This window comes from Erpetoichthys calabaricus, chromosome 8 (assembly GCF_900747795.2).
Source record: "Erpetoichthys calabaricus chromosome 8, fErpCal1.3, whole genome shotgun sequence".
NCBI lineage: Eukaryota > Metazoa > Chordata > Cladistia > Polypteriformes > Polypteridae > Erpetoichthys > Erpetoichthys calabaricus.
In genome coordinates this window covers 58,253,090-58,278,502 of record NC_041401.2, presented here as the reverse complement: position 1 = coordinate 58,278,502, position 25,413 = coordinate 58,253,090, and the positions used below count along the sequence as shown (strand labels likewise).

The 25,413-nt window shown below is 37.6% G+C and overlaps 1 protein-coding gene across 1 annotated transcript in view; it reads left to right on the top strand.

Moving 5' to 3' along the window:
- The first annotated feature begins 1,749 nt into the window (after positions 1 to 1,749).
- The window catches only part of acmsd (aminocarboxymuconate semialdehyde decarboxylase), a 48,844-nt gene continuing 25,180 nt past the window's right edge, over positions 1,750 to 25,413 (top strand). The window contains exons 1-4 of the mRNA XM_028806555.2: positions 1,750 to 1,912; positions 14,488 to 14,532; positions 16,789 to 16,885; positions 23,576 to 23,625. Coding sequence (XP_028662388.2) covers positions 1,844 to 1,912; positions 14,488 to 14,532; positions 16,789 to 16,885; positions 23,576 to 23,625 — 261 coding nt within the window. The 5' untranslated portion in view covers positions 1,750 to 1,843. The remainder of the gene's footprint in view (positions 1,913 to 14,487; positions 14,533 to 16,788; positions 16,886 to 23,575; positions 23,626 to 25,413) is intronic.

Genomic DNA, 25,413 nt, shown 5'->3' with positions numbered 1-25,413 from the left:
GAAATGAATGGAAGAGGAAACAATTTCTCTAAATGTGGCTCTCTAACTTGTTATGCATAAAGTAAATAAACAAGTACTCTGCATTTACATTACTATATAAAAACAGCTACTGCCTCCATTGTAAATGAACTCTGCTGCTGAACATGCTGTGGCCTTCTCTGGGGCTGTTTTCAGGCATAGTCTCTGTCACCAAACCCCCAATACCATGAATTATGGCGGATTAAGCAACGGTAAGACTGACAGGCAATTCAAGTAACAGGAAATCAAGACTAGACATTAGCAGAGTTAAGATTTAGTGAGATCGAAAATGGGTGGGCTGTCGTTCTCCTTGAAACTCCTTGGTTTCCCAATACTGAGACCCACAGGGGACATTGGGGGAGGGACTGTCCTTCCTGAAATTTGCATTTGTAAATTGTAGAGCAGGCGTGCGAACCATAATTGTATAGGCAAATCAATGATGCCTGTGTGCGCACCTTCTGTCATTTTAACATCAACCTAACTTTAATACACAACATATTTTATAAATTCACAGACCAAAATTCTCCAATGCTAAAGTGTACACCCTCTTTGAAAAAGGTATTACAATGTTTTTTGGAGCAGTGCTCCATTTTTGGTTACCACAAGAGCCATCCAATTGATGAATCCTGCAAGAACTTTTATTTTTTAAAATTGTAGCAGGTTCCATAAATATCCATGAATAAATGATAACAGATTTGTAAAATACCACTGGGTTCATGATATTAAAATGACTCTTGCTGCATTCGATAACATAGTCCAACTTCAGGTGTTTTTGATCTGTCAATATCCTGCTTAAGATTTCTTTTTTTTTTTTGCCACAAATTAGGAACCTTTTCAACACACACACTTAAAAATAAAGGTGCCAGTTTCATCAGAGTAATGTCACAGGGGAACCATTTTTGGTTCCCAAAAAGACCAATACACATGAAGGTTCCAGAAAGAACCATTTATTTATTTAGATCTGTAACAGGATCCATACAGTGAATAACCATGGTGGGAAGACAACATATTTGTGAAATACCAATAGGTCGTTAGTTTAAAATGACTCTCTCTGGATAAATTCAAAACACAGGCTTTCTTAATCTGTTAGCATCTTGTAGCCCATGCACCATACATTAAAGATATTTCTATTCTACATATTAGGAAGTATTTCAAAGTACAAGAACCCATCCCAGAATAAAATAATGCTTGGTCAAGTATAATGGAGCTACAAGGAACCAGTTGACCCAGTAAAGAACCATATAGTGCCATTAAAGAATCGGTATTTTGAAGAGTGTGGAGTACCAACTTCATAGTCAAGAAACACTTCAAAGAATGAAATGGTTCTTTGTCAAGCAGTTGGTTTATGAGGATCCAGATAATCTTAGAAAGTGCCATTACAGAGCTACTATTTTAAGAGTGTTCATACTGTACACTTTTAACAATTTAATGCAGCACAGTCACAGGTGATTTTGCAATGGGTGGCCTGGTGGTTCGTGGTGTCTGCATGTTCTCCTAGTGTGCTTGGGTTCTCTTTCAGGTCTCACCCGTCCTCACCAAAAGCGTTTCATTTAGTGGGTCTAAGAATGAAAAGAAATGAGATTTATTGGAATACTTGCAACTATGCCGTATGTAACGTCTGGCACTGTTTTACCTGTTTCAATTACATGTAACGAACTCGTATTACCCACCGATAGTGTGCTGCAACACACTCCTGAACTTGAAAAGACCATTTTTTACCCAAAATGAGCGTTTCATTGGATCGTATAGAGGGGCGTGTTAGTGAATAGGCGGCTGCATCGAGTCGCACTCTCAGATATCTGATTACACCTGCTGCATACAAGTTATGGGAACAAAACTGAAGATCGATATTCATAATCACATATTACCGAAGGAGTGGCCCGATCTTAAACAGGTATTGTACTTTGAGTATTCTTCTCAGTAGCTTCTGGTTTTATGTCTGTCCTGCGAAAAAATCGCTCACGGGCTGTTGCATCCTAACGTGTAATCATTTTGCAGACCGACTAAGTCGAGAGTTCCAGCCGATTTGTTTTCTCACTTTGAGCTAACAGACGTCAAACATCTTTAATTCTGCTTATCGAAGCCTCGGTTTAACCCCGTTTTCTGAATTCATTTCAGCATCGAATGTATGAGAGGAAAGAACCTTAGATGAGACGCGGGTTCCTCGAGTGGTACTCTCAAAGGCAGACGCACTCATTAATTGTGCTTTAAAAGGCAGACAGGGACCTTGGAACCGCAGAAGCAGTTTTGGATTCAAATAATAGATAGATAGATAGATAGATAGATAGATAGATAGATAGATAGATAGATAGATAGATAGATAGATAGATAGATAGATAGATAGATAGATAGATAGATAGTCCAAAGAACTGTCAGTGTCCCAACCAGGCTGACAGCTCGCTTTTAAACTGTATGAGAAAGTCACTGAGTTGAATGCTTAACACAGTGTGCGCTTTTTGGCGATACATATTATAAAAGGCGCCACAAGATTAAACACGAAGTGACAATGGAGACTACGTTGCTTTATTTACTTATTACACAATTACAATATTAAACGCACGTGTTTACTTTTTTCCGAGACCACTTTTCAATTGCCAGAATACAAGAAGGGCCGTTTAGAACTGTCAAGTAAAAGAGCCGCACATGAAGGGACCTGCAGCACGCAGGTCACTGAGTTTTCCAGACACAGTAGCTTCGCCAGCGCTGCCTTCACTTGTCGTGATCATAATTCAGCTAACCTTTCTCTAAAACGTTTATTCATTCATTCATTCAGTTGTTCTTTCGTTCATAACCCACACGATCCTTTCGAGCCGCGGAGAAGTCGGGGTCCATCTCAAGCAGCACTGGGCACAAGGCACTAACCAGTCCGCGAGTACGGAAGATTCAAATATCAAGAGGCTTACTGTCACATTTTTTCTTAAGTTATGTTTTAAAATAGTTTATTGTTATTAAGAGCGACTGTAATTCATGAAATAAAGAATACGTAGTTTTGTAAATACACGTTAAAAATCAGCTTGTGTTTTCCTAATAATTCTGTACAAACAACGAGAGTGAGGCAGAGATGTCTTTATCTGTTTAACTCCAGATTAAAAATTAATGTAGGAAAGGAGACCTTGAGCCGTTTGCCCAGGGGAGGGGACAGGCGGTGCTGATTAGAAACCGCTTTGTCTTTAGGTAAAGATTAAGCTACAGTAAGCGCTGAGTAGTTCAGATTCAATCAGTTTAACAGTACTGGAAGAGTTGTTTACCAGCACCTAGCACTTTCACAACCTACATCTGTTGACTTTTCGTGATTGTTGAGTATTCCAGGACATTTTATAGTTTAAGCTCTATACTAACACGTCTTTCCTTTCCCCTTTTGTACAGGAGCTCGAGTCTAGCCCAGCAGCAATGGGCACAAGGCAGGATTCTGTCCAGCCTGATTGTCAGCAGGTTGATTAAAGCCTTTCCACCCTCTTAAAAAACTACACCTTTAATGGCAGTTAACTGGGTAGTGGGGTTCCTCATTGAACCAAAGAGCCATTTAATTCTGGGAAGGGTTCATTGCATATGAAATTTGGACTTTGGACTTTGAAAAGGTGTGGACAAAACAAAAATATTTAATGTATGATAGGGTCAGGTGGGTTATTTTTAATTAGTAGTATATTAAATATTACATGTTACTTTTAAACAAGTAATAATAAGTATTCAAAACATTACTTTTAAGTAGTGCATTATATTACATATGACATTACTTTTGATACTTCCCAAAACTATTCAGCAAGCAACTCCTTTAAAATAATACAGTATATTTGTGGACACATCTGGAATTGAATGTGCTCTCACAGACAAGCACACATTAGCAATTATATCTATTTTCCATATAATCATAACAAGGCAATAAATAAATAAAAGGCTAATATTTTTCATTACTGGTCTTAAATGAGCACTGCTGAGCTTCTTCATACAATAGCGCCCTCATTTTTATACAATTAAGTTAAAATTGGCACTGTTACTATACTATGTAATTGTGAACTTTTCAAAGTTATGTGACAGGTTTCTTAATTTTGGCAACCAAATTAAGTTTTACCAATATAGTCAACAAAAGTAAAAAAAGAAAGAAAAAAATATTAGGTCAAATTTCCCAAAATATCAGGGACCTACACTCTTAAAAATAAAGGTGCCAGTGTGGTTCTTCAGAGCGATGCCATAGGGGATCCATTTTGGTTACTAAAAGACCCATCAATATGAAGGTTCCAGAAATAACGTTAATTTATTTAGTTCTCTAGTAGGCTCCATACAGTAAATAGCCATAATGAGATGGTAGTGGATTTGTGAAATGCTAAGGGGTTCCTAATTTTAAAAGGACACTTGCTTTACACAATAACACAGGCCAAGTCCAGGTTTTCTTAATCTGATTGTGTCATCCTAGGTACCCTACCAGACATTAAAGATTTCAGTTGTTTTCACGTATTAGAAAGTTTTTCAAAGCACAAAGAACCAACTTCATATACAAAGAACCCATCCCAGAATGAAATGGTCAAGCAGTGGTTCAACAAGGAACCACACGATCCAGTAAAGAACCATAAAGTGCCATTAAAGAACCAGTATTTTTATGTGTACTTATTTATTCTTTGAAACATGTGAAGACTGTTTATATCTCAAAATAAAAATGAAAATTTGAAAGATGATTTTCTTTGGTGTGAGCTGAACCCAGAACTTCCATAACTGAGAAGTCTTTTGACAGAAGCACTAGAGGAGGTGGGTGTCTTGTATCATAAGAAGACACCTTAGAAATCGATGGAGGTATTCCACACTGGTTGCAGTTTTCATATAATCCAAAATTATGAAGTATGTAAGTCATCGATTACAGAAGCAATCGCATCAAAGATGTGGCTGCCTCGAATGTGCCTTTTGCGCTGCACTTTAGAATCGATCCAATGGAAAGTAATTCTTCAAAGACTTTTATTTTGCACAGCCCCAACGCCTGCGATAGTTCAAATAAACCACCTGCTCAAAAGTCATTTTAGTTTACATCCAATTTCACTATGTCATAAAGAAACTTGGCAAATGTTTTTTCTGTTGGAGAAACACTTTGAGAAAGTGATATCTGAAAGCAGATATGACTCCACAGTAGATATGGGTTGTAAGTCGTTCACAGCAGTGTTTGTTACACTATGGATCGTGATGGGTCGCCACATAATTTTGTGGTCAAATTAGCCAAGTTGTCCAAGCACAAATTCAGTATCGAGTGATAAGCCACCCGCTATCTATAGTACTGCTTGCAGCAGTGTAACACGTGAGACTATGCCATTGACACATTACAGAGAGCTGTCATTTCTGTGGCACTAAAATATAAGCATTGCCACCTCCCATTTAACAACCAGTTAAACAAACTTAAAAGACTGAAAGCAAAGGCACCTGTAAAAAGATGAGCTTGAGAGATGAAGGGACTGCAGCACAAGTTTGAAATGTCGAAATGAAAATAGCAGATGTTATTCTCAAGGTTTAAGGAGGGGTGAGTCAATAGAGTGAAGATATATATTGTACCATGGCAGTGTTTTATACTAAGTTTCAGTGGTCATCCCTGGTTGATCCCTAGTTATGTGTTCATCTTTACGGCATACATTCAGTCTGAATTTGCAAATGAGGTGCCAAAAGGATTTTGTATTAAGTGTAACATGCCTTGGTGAGGAAGAATTCCTTCTTGTCACAGTATTTTAAAGTAGCTCAAATATCAATCTACTGGTAGTGTGAAGGACATGTTTGTTAGACCAGTGAGAACTGCAAGAACACCAGAAAATATCAACAGGATGAATTGAGCAGTAGACATCAGCACAATGTTAGTCAGTACCGTTAAACATTTAAAACTGGACTGTTCACTGCATTGTTCAGCAAGATTTATCCTATCACCCATATAAAGAATAAGTAAAGTATAGTGTGCATATATACTGTTACAAACTCAACAAAGAGCCATAGCAAGGTTTGGGGCAGCCACCTGTATATTATCTCCTGGCTGCAATATTGAACAAATTGATGGACTGAAGTGTACAGATCAGTGTCCCGAACAGAACTGAGGGGATAGAGGAAAAGCGGTGGCTGTTAAAGGCCAGTATAGGAAGTGACCTCAAAGGGGCCGGAACCGGAAGGGTCTTCATCCATAGGCTCTGGCCTGGAAGTGACATCAGAGGGGCCGGAACTGGTAGGGTCTTTGTCCATAGGCTCGGACCAGGAAGTGACGCCTAAGGGGTCGGAACCAGAATTGACGTCATCAGGGCCAGGCGGAATTTCCCGTGAACGGTTTGCAGAAAAATGAGAAAAAGAGTCAGTGCACTCTGCCATTTCCTGGTCTGGTTCGGAATTACTCTCATTCAAGCCCTTCAGCTGCCTCCCATGTGCACGTGGGTAACTGTATATATATATATATATATATATATATATATATATATATATATATATATATACAGGTGCTGGTCATAAAATTAGAATATCATGACAAAGTTGATTTATTTCAGTAATTCCATTCAAAAAATGAAACTTATATATTAGATTTATTCATTATACACTGACTGATGTATTTCAAATGTTTATTTCTTTTAATGTTGACGATTATAACTGACAACTAATAAAAGTCCCTGCTAGAGGGCCCTAGTGAAACCAACTCAAAATCTGAATGGTTAAAGCAACAGTTTAATCGACATTTATTTTGTGTTAGAGGGCCTGCAGAACGGATTGTGAAGGCCTCTGGGCAGACTTCTTTGACTTTGACCCTACCTGGCAACAAATGATGGCTGAAATGTGATTGGTTAAATGCTTTAATATGAAAATTCATGTCTGGAAGCAGGCGCAGCACAACCATCGGAAAAGCTATGAAAGGAAGCGGACAGACTATTTGGAATTATTTAATAAGTATTCATGGACAAAATATAATTAACATCAGTTTGTGATTCAGATATTTTTTTAGGCCAGCAGAGAAGGCCTTGCAGGCCCTGACGGCCCGCCATTGATATATATGCTGCTTATGTGACTTTCCCCTTGGGATTAATAAAGTATCTATCTATCTATCTATCTATCTATCTATCTATCTATCTATCTATCTATCTATCTATCTATCTATCTATCTATCTATCTATCTATCTATCTATCTATCTATCTATATTGTGGAAGCTGGCCCGGACACAGACAGGCAGACACTGAAGGTTCAACAACCAACACACATTTATTCCTATTTGTCATATTTACAGTGCACACAAACCAGTGCCCCAGCACCAATCACCCTCAAGTCTAGGCCTCTTCTCTATGCCTTTCTCTCTTCTTGACCGCCTCCACTCCTCTCCTCCGAGCTCTGTCCTCTTCCACCCGACTCCAGCCATCGAATGGAGGGAGGCAGCCCCTTTTATATTCACCCGGACGTGCTCTAGGTGCCTCCCAATGAGCTTCTGCCGGCACTCCCTGGTGTGACGGAAGTGCTGAGGGCCAGGGCTCTTCAGGCATCTGGGCGCCCCCTGGCGGCAACCACAGGCCCCTATACGGTTGAGCTTCCATGCTCCTTTCCCGTGGTCCCTATAGCCACCAGGGCGGTCACCCCCTTGTGGTCCGGAGGAGGCGTAATCCTTCCTTCGGTTCTTCCGGGCATCCCAGCTGGGTACCGCCCCCAGCTGCTCACCACTATATATATATTGTAGCAGATAAGCCCTTTGTCCACCTCTTGGACCCTCAGGTACCACTCCAAACACGATGTAAAAGTATAACAACTATTTATTTTGTTATCACGTGCACAAAGCACTCTACACACCACACTACTCATATAAATCACAATAATAACACAATACTCTTTCAATAGCGCCCCCTATCATGCTTTCAGGTATGTACGGGATAAGGTTAGACCAAAAAATTACAAAAGTGCACTTCAGGGCTACTTAATTACGACTTTAGTAAGGCTATGGTGGGTCAATTTGACATCACTTACATCTCTTAAATCGCGGTGTTCTAAAAAGCAAATAGGTGGGCTTTTATTTATTAAATGAGTGCTGGATGGTTTAGGTACATGCTTTGTGTTTACAGTTATCAGTTTGCACACATATACTTAGTGTTTTTTTTTTTTTTTTGGGAAACAATTTGGTGCATACAACTTATTTTCTTGTGATCCGTACGCCCGTTCCCATGTTCACTTTGAGATGTATAAAAGCTAAACTTTGCGTAAAGCCACTTACATTTTCACAGCAACCTCAGACCAGGCATATGCACTTTTCTGCTTGGTATTGCAAAATGGCGGCACTCAGCAACAGAGCAGTGCTACTGTTTCTGTATCGTTTCTCTTCTTTCTCATATTCACATCCATGATTCAGGCTTTATCAAATATACCAAAATTAATTATATATCATCAGGGCCGGATTAAGAGCTTTGGGGGCCCGTAGCACATTTCAAATTTGGGGGCCCTTTTGGTCTGCATCATCTGAAGTTTAGATTCTGGACAGTTCAAACCGGACTAAATAATTATTTTAATCTCGATTATAATAAGAATCTTATAATATTTATGTGAATTTTATGTGTTGGGCCCCTAAAGTTTTGTTGTGTAAGAAATTTACAGTTTAAAAACGTAAAGATAATATTTTTAAAGACCAGTTTTTCAATGCTACACTTTTTCATTAAATATTGGGTCCACCATTTGGGGGCCCCCGAAATTGCGGGGCCCGTAGCATATGCTACATGTGCCTATTGGTTAATCCGGCACTGTATATCATGTACAAATTTAATTCACTTGATTGTAATCATTCTATAACAATATAATAGTGCACTGAATGACCAAACTATTCCAAATACCATAGCTGCTTTAGTGTTGTTACTCTCAGTGCTCCACTCAGAGTATTTTAACCCATTGTATCTGTGTGTGGAATCACCGGTGTTCAGCAGCTGATAGGAAAACTGTTCAGTGGGTTGTGTCGAGAGCAGAGAGGATTATCAGGATACAGCTTACAGGCCTGGAGGATGTTTATAGTACACCCTGTCTCCAGAAAGCCACCAGCATCTACATGGATTCCACTCAGCCATGCCACAGTCTATTTGAACTTCTCCAATCTGGCAAAATCTTCAAACAATCAATCAGCCCATCAAGTGCTCCCAGTAGAACTGTTTATACTTATAATTACAATTACCTTCCTGTAAACTTGCATTACAACTGTAACAACCTAAGCCAATTTATGAACCATTTGCACCATCTGCACAATATGTACATGTTTATTGTGCTTATGCGTTCATATTGTATATTTTTCATTTTTTGTATTGTATTATTGTTATTGTTATTTTATAATTTCATAGGAAAATAAATTTATGGAGGATTTGCATACTGAATCACATTGTACGATACAATGATAATAAAGGAATTCAATTCAGTTCAATAGAAGAGAGTGCGTATTTATAGATGATGATGACTGGCTTCTCAGTTGATTTAGATTTCCAAGAGCTATTCTTTTGGAGCTGTGTGCTGTTAGAATAATAGGATGCATGCTTGATATAATTTTTATGATGAAATCCATTAAAGTATGTATATTACATTTTACATATAAACTTGTTAACTTCATTTAAATAATGTATACTCTTAATAATTAAACATGTGGGGGTGTGGTGGCATAGTACTAGTGATGAGCTGGTGCCCCGTCCAGTGATTGTTTCTGCCTCACGCTTGATGCTTGCTGGGATTGGCGTGACCCTGGATGGATGGAATAATTAAACATGTATAACGAAGACTTTTTAATATTCCATAAAACTTTTTAAGAATTGGCATTCTAAGCTTACAGCTGGTTTTACATTATATTGCAGAGCTTGTTGTGTGGTGATTGGTAATGTGGAAAAAGAAAACAGAAGGACAGGAACTGGGGTTGGTATATTTGGCAGAGACAGTACTGCTGCAATAAATTATTCCGTTCAGCGTTCCAGCAAGTATCTTGTGGGAGGCAAGAACAATCGGGGCACCAGCTCATTACTACTGCTGTGCCACTATGTCCCGACATGTTTAATACATGCTTTAATACATTTCATCATGAAAATGATATCACGTATACATCTTAGTATTCTTAAATGTTCAAAGAGGTGTAATATCATGAATGTAACATATTCTGTGCGCAATCTCTGCCTGCACGCTCCTGTCTATGAAAGAGAAAGCCTGCTTAAGAAGCACATAGTTATTCACACACATAGAACACATAGAATACGAAGCATTTAATGTGCTACTTTAGTTACAATGGGATTTGAGAAACTCTAGTAAATTAAACATTGATTTTAAGATGAAGTTTACAATGCTCTACTTTAATGACAAAATAAATTACGAGATTAAAGAGGAAATTTTGAGATTAAAGTCTATATTTTGACCTTTTTTTCTTTTCTCTGTGTCCTAATACATTTCCATCTGATGGTGAGCTACAACTCAGGCAATGTGCAACTTTCTGAACTTGACCTTTTGAATCTCATTCCATCTAGTTCCTTTTGTTGCTCATACCACTGCCTAAGCCACCAAAACGTATGTTTTTCCTTGCCTCCACTTCACTGAGCAGGAACTCTACTTCGCATTCTGTGAAATTCTTCTTTTTTATACATGCTTTTACCATTGTCTTTTAACAAAGCGGCAGACAAAAGGGGGTGTTTCTATTGTTTTATATATTCATATATGAGAAAATATGGGGGCAGTCAGGATGGGGCTATAGGCGCATGCACGTACATTGAAATTAACGTTTATTGGCAGAAGTACATGGAACTTGGCTTACATGCAGTTTTATGCATCTGGATTATTTTGTGTGTAAGCAAATTTCTAGTTTTGTCTGTACACCATGTTTTAGTGTGAATTCTATGCATGATGTTATACATTAGGCCCCAGGTACTTTAAGGTCGCACCAGCTAATATTGTGTGTGCATTCAGATGAGCAACATATACCATAGCGTGCGACCGACTGTACATCATTTTCTGGAAACAGGTTCATATCGCTTAACAGTTTGATGTTTTACTCACACAGTTTCATTCCATCAAAATGGATATTGGCAAGTTTATGAAAGCAGGCTATACATTCAAGCCCAGGTTATTGGATCCGCAAAGCAGCAGCGCTAAGCGCTGCACTAATATGTAGTAAAAGGAAATGGCATTAGTTACCTAACTATTCTCACCTACTTTTTAGCTTACAGCCAGCTTCTTATTTGCACAACTTATAAAAGGAAATCATATTTCACATATTTTTTGCATGTGAAGTTTACCCAGTCCAGTGTGGGTACACTAATTTAATTCTCCAGTAAACTTGGCACACCTGCTTAAATATTATCATAATTTCCCCAGAAAAAATGATGGTTTACACAGTAAAAACAGTTTATTGAATTTGGCCAGAACCAATGCATGTTTTTTGTTATTAATTGGCAAAACATTTAATTTAAATTAGGCAATTGTATAACTATAGCTGCTTGTTGGTCCTCCAGATTCTCTGGACTTTGAGAAGATATACATGTTAGTTTAAGTGGGCCAGTGTGAGTAAGCATGCCGCACAATGGACTGCCATCGTATGTAGACTTGGGATGTGCATTATGCCCAATGCTTATGACTCCCCCATGACACAACAATAGAAAAGGTGGATTCCAAAAATTGATGGCTTCAACTATATAAATATGGCAGCTATATAAATAATTATTTATAAACTGCATACACTTCTTATACCCATTTAATCCAATTTAATGTTGTTTTGTCTTGGTAGAGTAATACTTTACTCTGCTTTCCCCTATTATATTATTAATATGTAGCCTTTGTCAGAATGCCTCAGATCTCCCAAACTTACCACTGTTTATAAGGTATTGTACCGTATAACTTCTCCCCACCTTCCCTTCTTCATCTATAACCTCAGGCAATTAGGTGTAGTAAAAGACAAGCAGGAGTTAAGTTACAATTTAAACAATGTATTATTGGTAATAGTCATAAATAATAACAATATGCAAAGTACATTTGAATATTCACAACAATACAACCTGATAAATGATGATGTGTAGTTTCAGGCGGCACACACACTTGTTAGTTACTTAAAATGTCTCTAGTTAAGGCATCATTTGTGGTCAGCTTTCTTCAGAACAGGCCGCGTGCCTGTCTCAATATGGCTGCCGAGCTGTATTCTTCATTGTGGTGTCCTTTTCAGTTCATGATATGTGAGATGGTCATTCAGCAGTTGGTAAGACAGAGAGAGAGTGAGGGAGTGAGCAAATTTATAAATGTTCTGTCCAACCCCTAGAGCCAATAGGACGTCATAGTACTTAAAGGCTTCTGATACAAGCCAGTTCCAAACATCCATACTTCAGACCAATGGGGCAAAGAACATCTTCACACCTGCCATCCCCCAAAATCATTTGTTAAGGTAAAGTTTGGCACTTAGGCAGCATGGCTTTCTTGTGGGGGTGAGAGAGAGACTTTAGCAGAGAAGCATTTGTTTCAAGCACTTCCCCCAACTCTGTCGTAAAATTAACTTTCCTGACTTAGTTTTGTCTAAGTTAAAAATAAAGACATACAAAATATTTATCAACTTATATGCAAAATCTCACATCACAACAAATGTCAAGGGACAGAGCCTATTCTAGCAGCATTGGGCACAAAGTAGGAAAAAGCCCTGAACAGGGCACTTGTTCATAATCAAGCCCACTCAGTCACTCACCTACCCTCATGCTTATGTAGATCCAATTTAGAACCATAATTATCTTAACATCTACATATTTGGGACTTCAAAAGAAACCTATCTGGTTTGAGGAAAACCTACAGTACATAGACTGGAAGAAATATACAAACTGCACAGAGAAACAACCATGTGTAGGGTTTGAACCCAGTGTGCTGAATCAATGAAGTAACAACTGTAATTACTGTACCTCACTGGCACCCCACTTATTGAGTTTGTATTTAATGGTAAATGTCATGCAAACACCAAACCCGCTCAAAGTGTTTTTTATATTTCTCTTACGTACATTATGGGTAACATTACCCGAAGTGACTGGATTTTCATATCAGATGGCTTTAATCAAATAGCAATAATCAATTCCAATATTGAGTCATTCCTAAACCCCCACCCAAGGATTATTTCTTTTGATTTGGAGCCATTCTGAGGCATTCTATTTTATCCTCTGTAATTTTTGAAGGATTTTCAACTAATGCTCCATGCAAGAACCTTTCTATCCAAAACCCCAAAGCATGGCTTCTTTAACTGATAAGTGTACTCTATACCCACAGCTGAGTTTCTTATTTCACACTGTATCTGACTATTGGTCTCTACAATAATGAAGAGTATTGGATTCATTTCAGAGATTGCCTTCACATACAAGGATCCCAATCTGTGATAGATTTTTAAGTGCTTTTCTAGATTACACCAGCACAATGAGTAGTGCTGCTGCCTACTCACAGCTCCAGAAAATTGGGTTGGGGTTTTGCTCCAGTCACTGTCTGTGTGGCATTTCCAAGATCTCCTTGTGTTTGTGTGTGGTTTCTTCCAGGTTGTCTGGTTGTCATATTGCATTCCCAAAAGTGCTCATCAGGTTAATTGGCAGCTTTAAACTGGTCTGGTAAAATGAATGAAATTGCCCTGTGAAAAACTGGTGCCACACAAAATAGGCTAACGCAGTTTTGAAAAACAAAGCATTCTCGGTTTAAAGAAGAAAAATCAAAGAATAAGTTTAAACACAGTAACTAAGGTATATGTGAAAATGGTGGCCATTTCCCACACACTTCATTTTATTCTGAAGCTAAGTGGCAGTTAGTCATTGCCTTGAAACATGACATGGTGGTGTACCAAGCCAAGACACTGCAATGTCAGGTGTTTTTAGGCTCTAGAGAAAAAATGCCCAGCAATCTTTCTTTGGTGCATTTCAATAGGCTTATACATCTCCCTTCCTCCCTGCCCACTTATTTCTCCAACATAATCTTGCTGCCTCACCCATTCATCATTGCTGGGTAACATTTAACTCCAAAATGTGCAATATCTGACCTGAGAGTGTCTGCCTTGTTCGTATCTGGAAACATAAGCTGTCTTCCTTCTTCAGTTTCAGTTGCCCCTCTGCTTGTCATGACTCTGCGTTACGGCTGAATTTCACCTCTTAGGACTTTGGCGTATTGTCTTATAAGGAAGAAGCTGAACCAACATACAGTAGGCTTATTGTTCATCACAACACACTAATATAACCCAACTGTGGGTCATGGATGTTGGAACCTATCCTTAACTTTTGCATTAATTCTTAATTCCAGAGTATCTAGAAGAAAATTCACACTAATACTGGGGGGACGTAGAGTCCACACTAACAGTGACATTGTGCAGGGTCCGAGTGCAAGGAATCTAGATTTGTGAGGTAGTAGCAGAAACAACAGCATGATCAAAGAAGAAAACAAATGAGTACATCCAACACCTACTGAGTAGAATTATCTAATGTTTATTTATGGTTACATCATGTAATTTATGTTAATCATTTTACCTTTGGTTTTTTGTTCCACAGAGATATGGTTATGAAGGATGGATCCAGTTACACCACCACTGCAAAGTAAGACATTCTGCTATTCACCTTACAGTTAAGTCTCTGTTCCTCAAACTCTATCAGTGCATGCATTCAAGTCACACTTAAAAAATGCCTTTACTCATTTAAATTAAATTGGCTATGCTTGCAACTTATTTTCTAATGGATGCTTGAACAAATTGTACTGATCCAGATTCTGTTTTTGTTATCTGTTTGGTGTACAACGTGCATTAACTGTGAATTAACAGTATTTAATAAAATTCATTTTGATTGATCACAGGATTTTTTTCTCCTTAGCTGTATCTGATGCTTGACCATTCTATCTCTTACATGCACAGCTCACTGACAGCAATACATGACTGTAAAATGTTAAATCCAGTTATGTAAAAGGGATGCAAGCAGGAGCACCATCACGGAGGGAAAGGCAACTCCTTCCTTGGGGTAACTTTTACAAGTTCTGACCATCACAGAGTAGCAGTGGAGGTCGTTTCTCCTGTAAACAATGCAGAAAAGAGAGGATCCCAATAATCAAAAATAACATATTCAACATAGCATTGTGGAACCTACAATAAAAAAACCCACAATGTCAAAATTAATTTAAAAAAAATCACAAACTAAATAAAAAATTGTAACAAATCCCACCAAACTTCCAGAGTCATGCCAGAAACAAGGCCACACCAAACTAAAATCCCTAATTAAATCTTAGCTTTCCACAGTGTTCAAAAACAAAGATTTTGTAGGTCTTCCCTTAGATTTCCCAAAGTTTAGATTGCTTACCAAATGTTCTACCATCTTTTACAGTGGCAATGTGATTGTTCTGCCTAATGTGGAATATGGAAGGCCACTAGGGCTGAGTACAAGGACCAGGAGATTAAACTGTTAGCCAAAAATAATATAGGATCAAAACCATTCAAACCAACTAACAAAGAACACCAAGAGCCACAAAATAGCACAGACCATGAAAATAAAATGGCGACATGGGATTTCTCAAAACATAACAATAAAGGTAAAAAAAAGTTCCAATCAAAAAGTCTAATGAAAACAATAATAATGTTTAATTCCTAAATGTTTTGAACTTCTGCAAAAATATATTTGAAAACAATTTTAAAAATTGTTAAACAAAGCTATGGTAATAGAGATGATGTCAGCACATTTGACCAGCAACAAACGTAGCTGCCACAAAATGGTGGTGAGAAATAATGCACGGAATGGCACCACCCACAAGGAAATGGCAAACAAAATATTGATACAAAACATCACCAGTATAACAATAAAAATTAACAACATTAATCCAAAGGATAAAATTATATTAATCAATACAAATATTAACAGCTTCCATACAGAACAGCATTGGGATGTGGGTAAATGAACCAGCCAGCCCGCCTAGAATTAAGGGATCTTAAACCATTGTAGGGAAGCATGGATTAGATCAAGGTGTTTAGTGTCTTGTCGTATTTTACTCTGTTTTCTCTATAACTACTTTTTTTTATTGTTACCCATTAATATTTCATAAATAAATCCCTTTTGTTTTCATTGGAATTGTTCCACATATGGGGCTGTTATCTATCTCCTAACTCCATTCTTGGCTATCAGAGCTCATCTCAAAAGTAACAATTGCAAACCATGTACTCTAAAAAGTGAGAAGATGGGACAGGTAATGATTGGTTTACTACCCTTGTTAATGTCCCCAGGCCAGAAGAGGGTACTTAGAGTTAGGCTCTCTGGACTATTGAAGAAAACAAACAGTGTGGCCCTCCCCAGTCACATTCCATGGTATGGGGAGCTTACAAGTTCTGCTGGTACACCCGAGGAACTCCCCCTAGCAGCATCAATTTCCTTGCAATATTCCTGCAAATCTATTCAATATTATTAAGGGTAACAAACCTATCATAAATTGTCCTATCTTTACATAGGGAAGCCATGCACATCAAAAGTGAAAAATGTGAGATCAAACTAAAATTACCCCATGTGAAACATGCATACTCTATACAGAAGGCCTGCCTACCCAGATATAACCATGTGCTCTGACGAAGCAAATCACGTTAATGATAAACCTAAAAGAGCTCCAAGGATTCAAAAGATGTCGAATGAATTAAGAAATGTTAAATTAACTCAAGAAGAGTGGTTTTCACTTACTAAGACTGATGTCAGTATCCTGAGGACAACACTCTGATATGTCCATTAAACAAAAGCCTTATGCTCTCTTAATATCACTGGGACACAACTGCTGAATTGCCTGCTATTACTAGCATCCCTATTTTTTTTTTTTTTGTTTTTTTAAAGGGAGAAGCCAAAATGATGAGAGATGGAAAAGTGTTCCGTGTAATTCAAGAAAACTGCTGGGATCCAGAGGTGCGAATTCAGGACATGAACAAAACAGGTGTGAAGAGAAGGGACACTTTACTTCTATTTTTCCCAGACGATGTGAGACTTTTATACTTAGTTGAAGTCTATTGCGCTCCTATCTAAAGGATTTCCTAAATTCATTATAAAGCATAAGATATGGAAAAAATAAGGCTACCTGTCTAACACACACACACCTTATTAAAACACTAAATACACTACTGGGTGATTAAAAAGGAAAATAATAAGAATTGGTCCACTTACTACTTACGTTTTAGTTCACGCAAGAAGGATCAAAGACACGGTAAGATATTAGCATGTTAACTACAACATGTTCAACAAAGACAGATGGGAGCATGACAACTTAATAGCATAACCTAACACAAAATTCGTACACAGTCCAATTCAGTGTTGCTGAGGCCTGGAGCCTGTTCTAGCGGTACTAGGCATAAGGTAAGAAGTCTGGAGTGGAAAATTAACTTCAATGAAGCCCAAAGCAAAGGTAAAAACCATTCGATTGATTCTATCATTCATCTTAGTTAAGGAAATTGCCAAAATCAAAGTCAGAAGGAGAGCCAAGTTCAAAACAACCGAAATTCAGTATAATTGAGAGTGCAAGTCTTTTAGTAGTTATCCACAATCTCAGATACAGAGATATGAGTGACAGGGTTAGGGTTAGCGTTAGGGTTATGGTTATACATTACTAATGTGGACCCTGCTGAGCAAAATGGTGTCATGGAATAAAAACAAAATTGGTAAAATGGTAATGATAAATGGTAAAAAAATAATTCTGACATTGGTAAAACAAAAATCTTCAAGAAAAAAATCAAAATCTGAATCCTTGAAGTTCAAAACATAAAAATTATAAAATTAATGTGCAGACAATTGTCTACTCAGGAAATTTTCAGAAAGAAGTGAATTCATAACATAAGCATGTCTTGGGAATGTAAGAGGAAAATCAGAGTGCCCAGTGTAAAAACCCACACAAGCATTAGAAATATATGGAAACTGAGAGTGTTAGGGCTGGGATTCAAACCAAGAACCCAGGAAATGTGAGCCAACTGCGTTAATCTCTACATCATCATACCATGTTAATAAAATTGTGCAGTAAATATTATTGTACTTCAATGTACTTTAATATTCTTGTAGGGCCCAGGAAGATTTCATTTTGTTGATGCAAACCCAGAAGACTGTGTTGAGCCCCAGCACTATATCATTCTCAGACTGCAGGGGGCTACTTCACTTTTGCCATGTCCACCACATTTGTACATTTTGTGGCAGTAGATAAAGACACCTATACTACAGACATTTTTGATTTTACTTTTTTAAAAAAAGTAACTGCATTTTTATTATGTGGCAATAACTCTATCTGCAGCTTAGCTGAGTGATCTAGGCTGTTCCATCTGTAGGCAGCTTCTTATATTCCACTAACCCTGAACAGTATAAAATTTCTAAGGACAAAAAGTAGGTGGTTTTCTTACAGTGTGTAAAAAGGGCACTAAAACTCTTAATTAATTGTGAAAAATACACACATTACTTTGTGATTTCAGCATAATAATAATGAAATTGAACTGTTACATATAACCTTCAATTACCACTAAAGTTCTGACAACCATTAGTTTTGGAGAAGCTCTCATATAAAGGCTTCTTGTTCATCAGACGCAAGCAAATCCAAGGTAAAACCTAATAGATACCCTCAGTGACTTAACTGATACTGCTTGATAAATCAGGATAAGTAAACTATTACAATACATGTAAACTTCAGTTGCGATGTTAAAACTGTTTGCTATAATGGCACTTAAAATGAATGAGTGGAGCAATAAAGAAGAAATCCTACATATTTGTGACTATCAGCTACTGCATTAAATATCCACTAGAGGGTGCTGGTTCAATAAAATTGCACTTGTCAGTTTAATTATTTGAGCTGCACTTACCTCACGTCTTTAATTAAGTAATGATATAAAAAGGATTACCAAAACTATCAGTTCATAAAGTTATTACCATCACAGCATACCAAGTTTGCATGGAATACTTGCTCTTTATCTCTTCCTAATTCCTTATTTTTATAAATACAGTATCTGGTCAGCAGCCTTTTTACAGATGCTACATATTTGTTTATTTAAAATACAAATTTCCCCCTGGGGACAAATACATATCTATCTATCTATCTATCTATCTATCTATCTATCTATCTATCTATCTATCTATCTATCTATCTATCTATCTATCTATCTATCTATCTATCTATCTATCTTAAAACTTGACCAACTACATTTCAGTGAAAGATTTGTGTTTGACCAAATAGAGACTTTTAATTGGCTGAAATAAGGGAGTGTGGCTGTATAAGTGAATGTTCTCTACGATGGACTGATATCCTTAAAAATATTCAGACCCCTTCTCTTTCTGCACGCTATGTAGTGCTGTAGATTTAATTTTAAATGGCTAAATATGCTATTTTGGCCATCAGTCTACACTCAATTAACCATAGTGACAAGTTAAAACATTCAGAAAGGTTTGCATATTTATTAAAAATCAAAAACTGAAATCTCTCATGTAATATAAGGATTCAAACACATAATTCAGCATTTTGTAAAAGCACCATTAGCAACAATTAACAGCTTTGAAGTATTCTTGGGTAAGTCTCTTTAATCTTTGCACACTTCCATTTGGGTGATTGATTTATACCATTCTTCCTGGCAGTTCCTCTCAAACTACATTAGATTGAATGGGACATTCTTCAAAATTCCACCTTCATGTCTCTCCACAGATGTTCTATGGGGCTTAAATCTGGCTTTTGGCTGGTCCAGTCAAGTACAGTCTGAGAGCTGCCTTGGCTGTATTAATCTGGTCATTGTCATGCTGAAAGGTAAACCAATGCCCCAATCTGAGGTCACATGCACTATGGAGTAGGGTTTCTTCAAGGACTTCTCTGTATCTGGATGCATTCATCTTTCCCTCAATTCTAACCAGTCTCCCTGTCCCTGCCATTGAAAAGCCCCCCTATAGGTTGATGCTGCCACCACCATGCTTCACTGTATGGATTGTAAAAGGAAGGTGATGAGCAGTCCTTGGTCTTTGCCAGACCTAGTGTTTGGAGTTCTGCCGAACGTGTTCATTTATTGTCTCATTAGACCAAGGAATCATAATCCTCATGCTGTCAAATTCCTTTAAACTGTCATGTGCCTTTTAATTAATAGTGGCTTACATCTAACCACTCTACCATAATCACCTGATCGATGAAGTGCTACTGAGATGGTCATCCTTACATTACAGCAAACAGGATGCACATAACCAAAATTTGGAGTGCCACAGCAAAGGGTCTGAATACTTATTTAAATAAGAGTTTTTTTAGTTTTTGATTTTTAGTAAATTTTCAAATGTTTCTGAAAACATATTTTCTCTTTGTCATTAAGGGTTATTGAGTGTAGATTGATGGGAAAAAATGGCAGATTTGTATTTTTAAAAAATCTACAACACAATAAAACATGCAGAAATGTTTTCACTCTATTTTGTACTTGTGACAAAAATGACCCTATAAACCTGTAATGCTTTAAAGCCACAACTCGTTTCAGGAGTCTTTTATAGTCCTTTCAGGTAACTATGGCCCTAATTATACTGAGATAATCGATTTTTTTAATTAAAGGACTTGGAAAAAAGGCGTAGTCATAAATCAAGACTAGTTCGATAACCAGAAAGACAAATTAATCTTATATCAAACCCAAAAACTATTCCAAAATCAAAGTTCCTAATATCAAAAGCATATGTTCTACTATAAAAAGTCACATAAATAATTTGCGCACAAACACTATATTTGTATCCAGTTTTACATAATCCATAATTGCACATACTGACCTTTATACCGTCAGTCCGGTGATGTCATATGCAGTGCACTCCTGGACCATCCCGGGTCATGTGGCTATTTTGCAAAAAAAGAACAATGGCAACTATAGGAAAAAAAGCAACACTTCACAAAAGAACATTTAAACAGGAGGTGATAAAAGTAAAGAAGTGTTGTTTTCCAAGGTTCTTTGAAGCCCTGAAGGAAGATTACATCTCCCATATGCCCAGAGCACGTTCTGCAACAGTGTGTATGGTGCTCAACCTCTCCTCAGTTATGGTTTGGGGATTCAACACAGGAGTTACCAGGTATTCATGAAAAAATACCCACTGCCTTTTAGCAGCCAGCCACCAGAAAACGCATCACCTCTTGTCATCTGACACACTCTAGAGTTTGAATAGATACTGTATGGGCATCATGTGTTCTACCAGGCCACATGAACACAAAAAAAAGTACCTGATTGTCAACTGCATATCACCTGCATGTTTTGCACCGAGAATTCTTTTTCGACAGGTGTGGAGAGGAGTGTGAATAGAGATGAGTATTCCATCCATTGCTCCAATAATGCCAGGTATGCCTGCAATGGCATGAAAACCAATGTTAGTGTAATGCAAGGCATTGTATTATATTATTATTTACCTATGAGACTGAAGCCTTTCTTTTGTTTTTCCAATTGGAGCAGAGGCAGGTGAAGTGATTTGCTTATGGGCACACAGTGTCAGTAACGGGATTTGAGCCCACAACCTCAGGGTTTGTTGCATTTATGATGCAATAGTATTCTGTTCACTGCATGCATAGATCTGGACACCTCAGCGTAGCTGAAGCCATGAGCATCACTGACAGTCTGTAGGAATCCAACCTTGGCAAACAAACACAGAGTCATCAGAAGCTGCACAGAGGGACTGAGTTGTTCCTCTTTCCAATTTGTCTTGCACCAGACCAATGAGGGTTATTATTTCACAGCTCGGCAGATTGAATTTCTCCAATAGTTGTTCATTACTTAGATGGTCCAAAGGGGTTCATCATGTCCTCCCACAACAGATCATTTACACCAGCAACTCGGGTTCTTGGACAGCACTGTCTCAAACAGTGTCTCAGTTTGAGTTGGACAATTCTCTGGATAACTGCCATTCTCGTGCTGGTTCTAAGAGGCAATTCAACTTCCGACTTTAAAGGATGTGACTGATTAGTTATTACATACTCAAATAGTCTACGGTTAATAAAGCTACAAAGAGACCCCTTGGTGCTTATCTATAGCCCATATTATAATTTCATATTTGTATTGCAACATCAGCCTATTATTATTATCATTACTGTTATTTTTATTAATATTATTGTTATTGTTATTGCATTATCCAAATAAGAGTGTTAGTATGCTTTTTTGTAAAATGCTTAATTTGACCTCCATCTCTCTGTGGCATAATCACAGGCAAATATCCAAATAAAGAACAACGTTAAAAATAACGAATGGGCCAATTCCCTTGTTAATTTCCAAACGAGATTCCGTACTACTATGGTTACAAAGGGTTTCAAAAAATACCCAAAATTAAGGAATGACCTTAAATGTGAGATAACAAAGTATTTAGCAGTATGAGGCTTTCGGGAAATCCCCCCGATTACAAGCTGTTTGCTTCAGTTGGTGTTTCTTTTTCTAAGGTGACCTGGACCTCTTACTGGGGCTACCTAAATGGAGACACCTTTAAGAATTTATAGAATGAGGCCTTGGTTAAAGAATCAAAGATTCCTTTTATAACCATTTTTAAAAATGAAACAATAAAACACACAGATTCTTGTTTTTCTGCTATCCATTATCGTAACACACTAATTCTAATATAGGGCTGTGTGTAGGCAGAGTCCATCCTTGCAGCACCATTGCACTGTGTCTGGTCAGTGTGCCACCTCATCATAAAAGAAGACCAAATGAGAGTCAACAATTCATCCAACACGTGTCTTTTGGATAAGAGAGGAAATGAGAGAGTAAAAACAAAGATCTACACAGACAGTGGTATATCATGCAAACTCTACATGAACAGTGACCACACTGGGAACTAAATCTAGGACTCTGCATAATCCCATATTCATGTTATAGTTAAATATATTGAGTTTTAAAAGCACCAGGGTTCAAGTGAGTCAATAAAGTTATAAATGCTGAAGCAGTCTTTTCTTGAGTGCCAGCATTTATTCTCTTAAATGCTTGATGGCATTGACCATTAATACCACTGCCTGGCTGAAGAGGGGTGGCTTGTGAACTGCATCAAGCTACTTGTGCATCCTGCTGCAGATCACGTAAAGTTCATTTTCCATGACACCTCACACACACCACAGTCTTTTCAGAACTAGAGACACTGGCATCAGGTTCTTCTGAAATCACACTTCACTTACACTGTTACCTGTCATTTAACACAACAGGACGATTAAAATCAATTCAAAATTAAGCAAATTGCATTTAGTAGGCATTGGTATCCATTATGCAAAAGCTCAGATACAGTACAATGGGACTATAAATTAACAAAGAAGAGGAGATCACTCGTGTTATCTGCCACATAATGTCAGCTCGTATATCTATCATGTCGCAATATTTCATTTTATTAATCTCAAATAAAGATGTAATGTGAAGTGTTAAACTGGCACTTGTCCACATACTGGGTTGAGAGGATCACATTAGAGAGACACCTAGATAGCAGCAAACACAAGGGCTGGAATTAGTCCTTCATTTGGTCCATGACCACGAGTGACTCCTAATCAGCCTTTCAAATCCCTCTACCTACTGGTTGATCAATTAAAGGACAAGGGTCACTGCGGTGAAACTTCTAGTATTCAAATATATTCATTTTAGTTTTACTTTTTATTTCAGACACTAAATAATTTGTCAAATATGTTTCTTTCCAGGTGTCACAGTGCAGGCTCTTTCTACCGTCCCTGTCATGTTCAGCTACTGGGTAAGCTTGAACCTTTTACAAAACATAAGACTGCTAGGATACGTCAGTTTTTAAAATTTGTGCAGACAGTCTGCTTTTTATAAATTCTGTCTTTGTGAATCTTTCCCATCAAACACATTAAATATTAAAGAGTTGTAATCTTTACTTTTTGGTAATACGTTTGCTTGTGATTATTTAGTTGATTTGCTATCAAACGTGGTGTTTTTCCAGTTTTAAGATACTTCTAAGTTTTAGTTCTTGTTTAGGTTTTAATTCTTTTTTTAAAATTTTATTTAGTTTCTAGTTTTAGGTTGTATTTAGTTTTTCATGCTATTTTTTACTTTTTATTTGCTTTTAGTTTTTTTTTTTTACCAATTAACTTTTAGCTTTTGTTTCATTTTATTAGTTTTGTTTTACTCATCACAAATGTTAACACAGACACTGTTTGGCAAGTTTTCTTTCTAGCTCTCTAATTGTATAACATTCATCTTGCATACCAGTCAACTTGGTATATGAATACATGAAACGTATAGTTTTACTATTTTTGACAAACCAAATATGATAATGTGACAGTTCAGACCTCCAGTGTAATCAGGAAATGCAAGAACCAAATGACTCATATGTTCTGTTGTCACCTGAGACTTTACCCTGCAAGAAAGTTTAATGAAAATGGTTTTTCAATTAAAAAAAAATTGATTACCAGTTGTACGATTCCCTTTGCAAGCAGTAAGATAACCACGCACAGGTACTCTTTTATGTTGTATTTATTTTTTATATTTGCTGTGTAAGTGCCAAAGAGGAAGGATAGGCATCCTGGCTGGGACAGAGGATGATTTCTTGTACCGATGGGGTACCATAGTGGAAGGAGAGCAGGAGCTGAGATTTGACCAGGCCAGAACACCTTTCATTCATCATCCAGGCATGGAAAGAAGGATGATGAATGCAGTTGGTGAACGTGAGTGCAGGAAGAAGTTAATTCCCTTAAATGGCAGGTGGAAGCATTCCTCCAGGCTGAACCCAGTTAAGACACTCGCAGAGTGGCATGGCACTTGGAGTACAGAAGTACCACCCTGTTGGGGTATTTGGTGCCACCAGAGAGAAGGACTAACCCAGTTTCCACCTGACCAGAAGTACTCTGGATGACCAATCCCGGGATACCAGTACAGTTTAAAAGAAACCCGCAACCTTGTCTCAAAGAGTCAGAGCTGGGAGGCAGCAGGCTACACTCATCAGGAGGAAAGACAGAGGAAGAAAATCTGTGTTTGCTTGTGTATTTGGCTGGCATTTAATTACAAAAGTGTTAGTGGTAACTATAACCCTTTTATTTGAACCCAGAATGTGTTGGGTAACATTGTGTCTGTGGTTTGGGACTCAGTAGTGCTCTCTTGTGGTTACAGTTGATACTGACTACATTTTCTACCCATTTCCAAACTCTGAAAGCATATTTTTCTCAGGTAATTCTTTGGATATTTTTGAAATATCATTGAAATCAGTGCTTGAACTTTGCTAATGACAATGATAATATAATTACAGATAATGGTTTTGTCATGTATATAGTGCATTCTACACATTTACATCACACATTATTCATCTGCTATTGCAACATCTCAGATAATTTATTCCTTCCTGAGTATCTCATCTGCATTGGTATGTTTGCGTGACTGAGCCTCACAAAGAACTGGCACACCGTACAGCCACCTGGTAGATCCCCATGACCCTAACATGTGCAGATGTAATTTACTCCACAACTCAGGTAGGAATAAGCAAATTCTGGCAAGTGAGAGTGTTTAAAGGAATACCTACTCTACA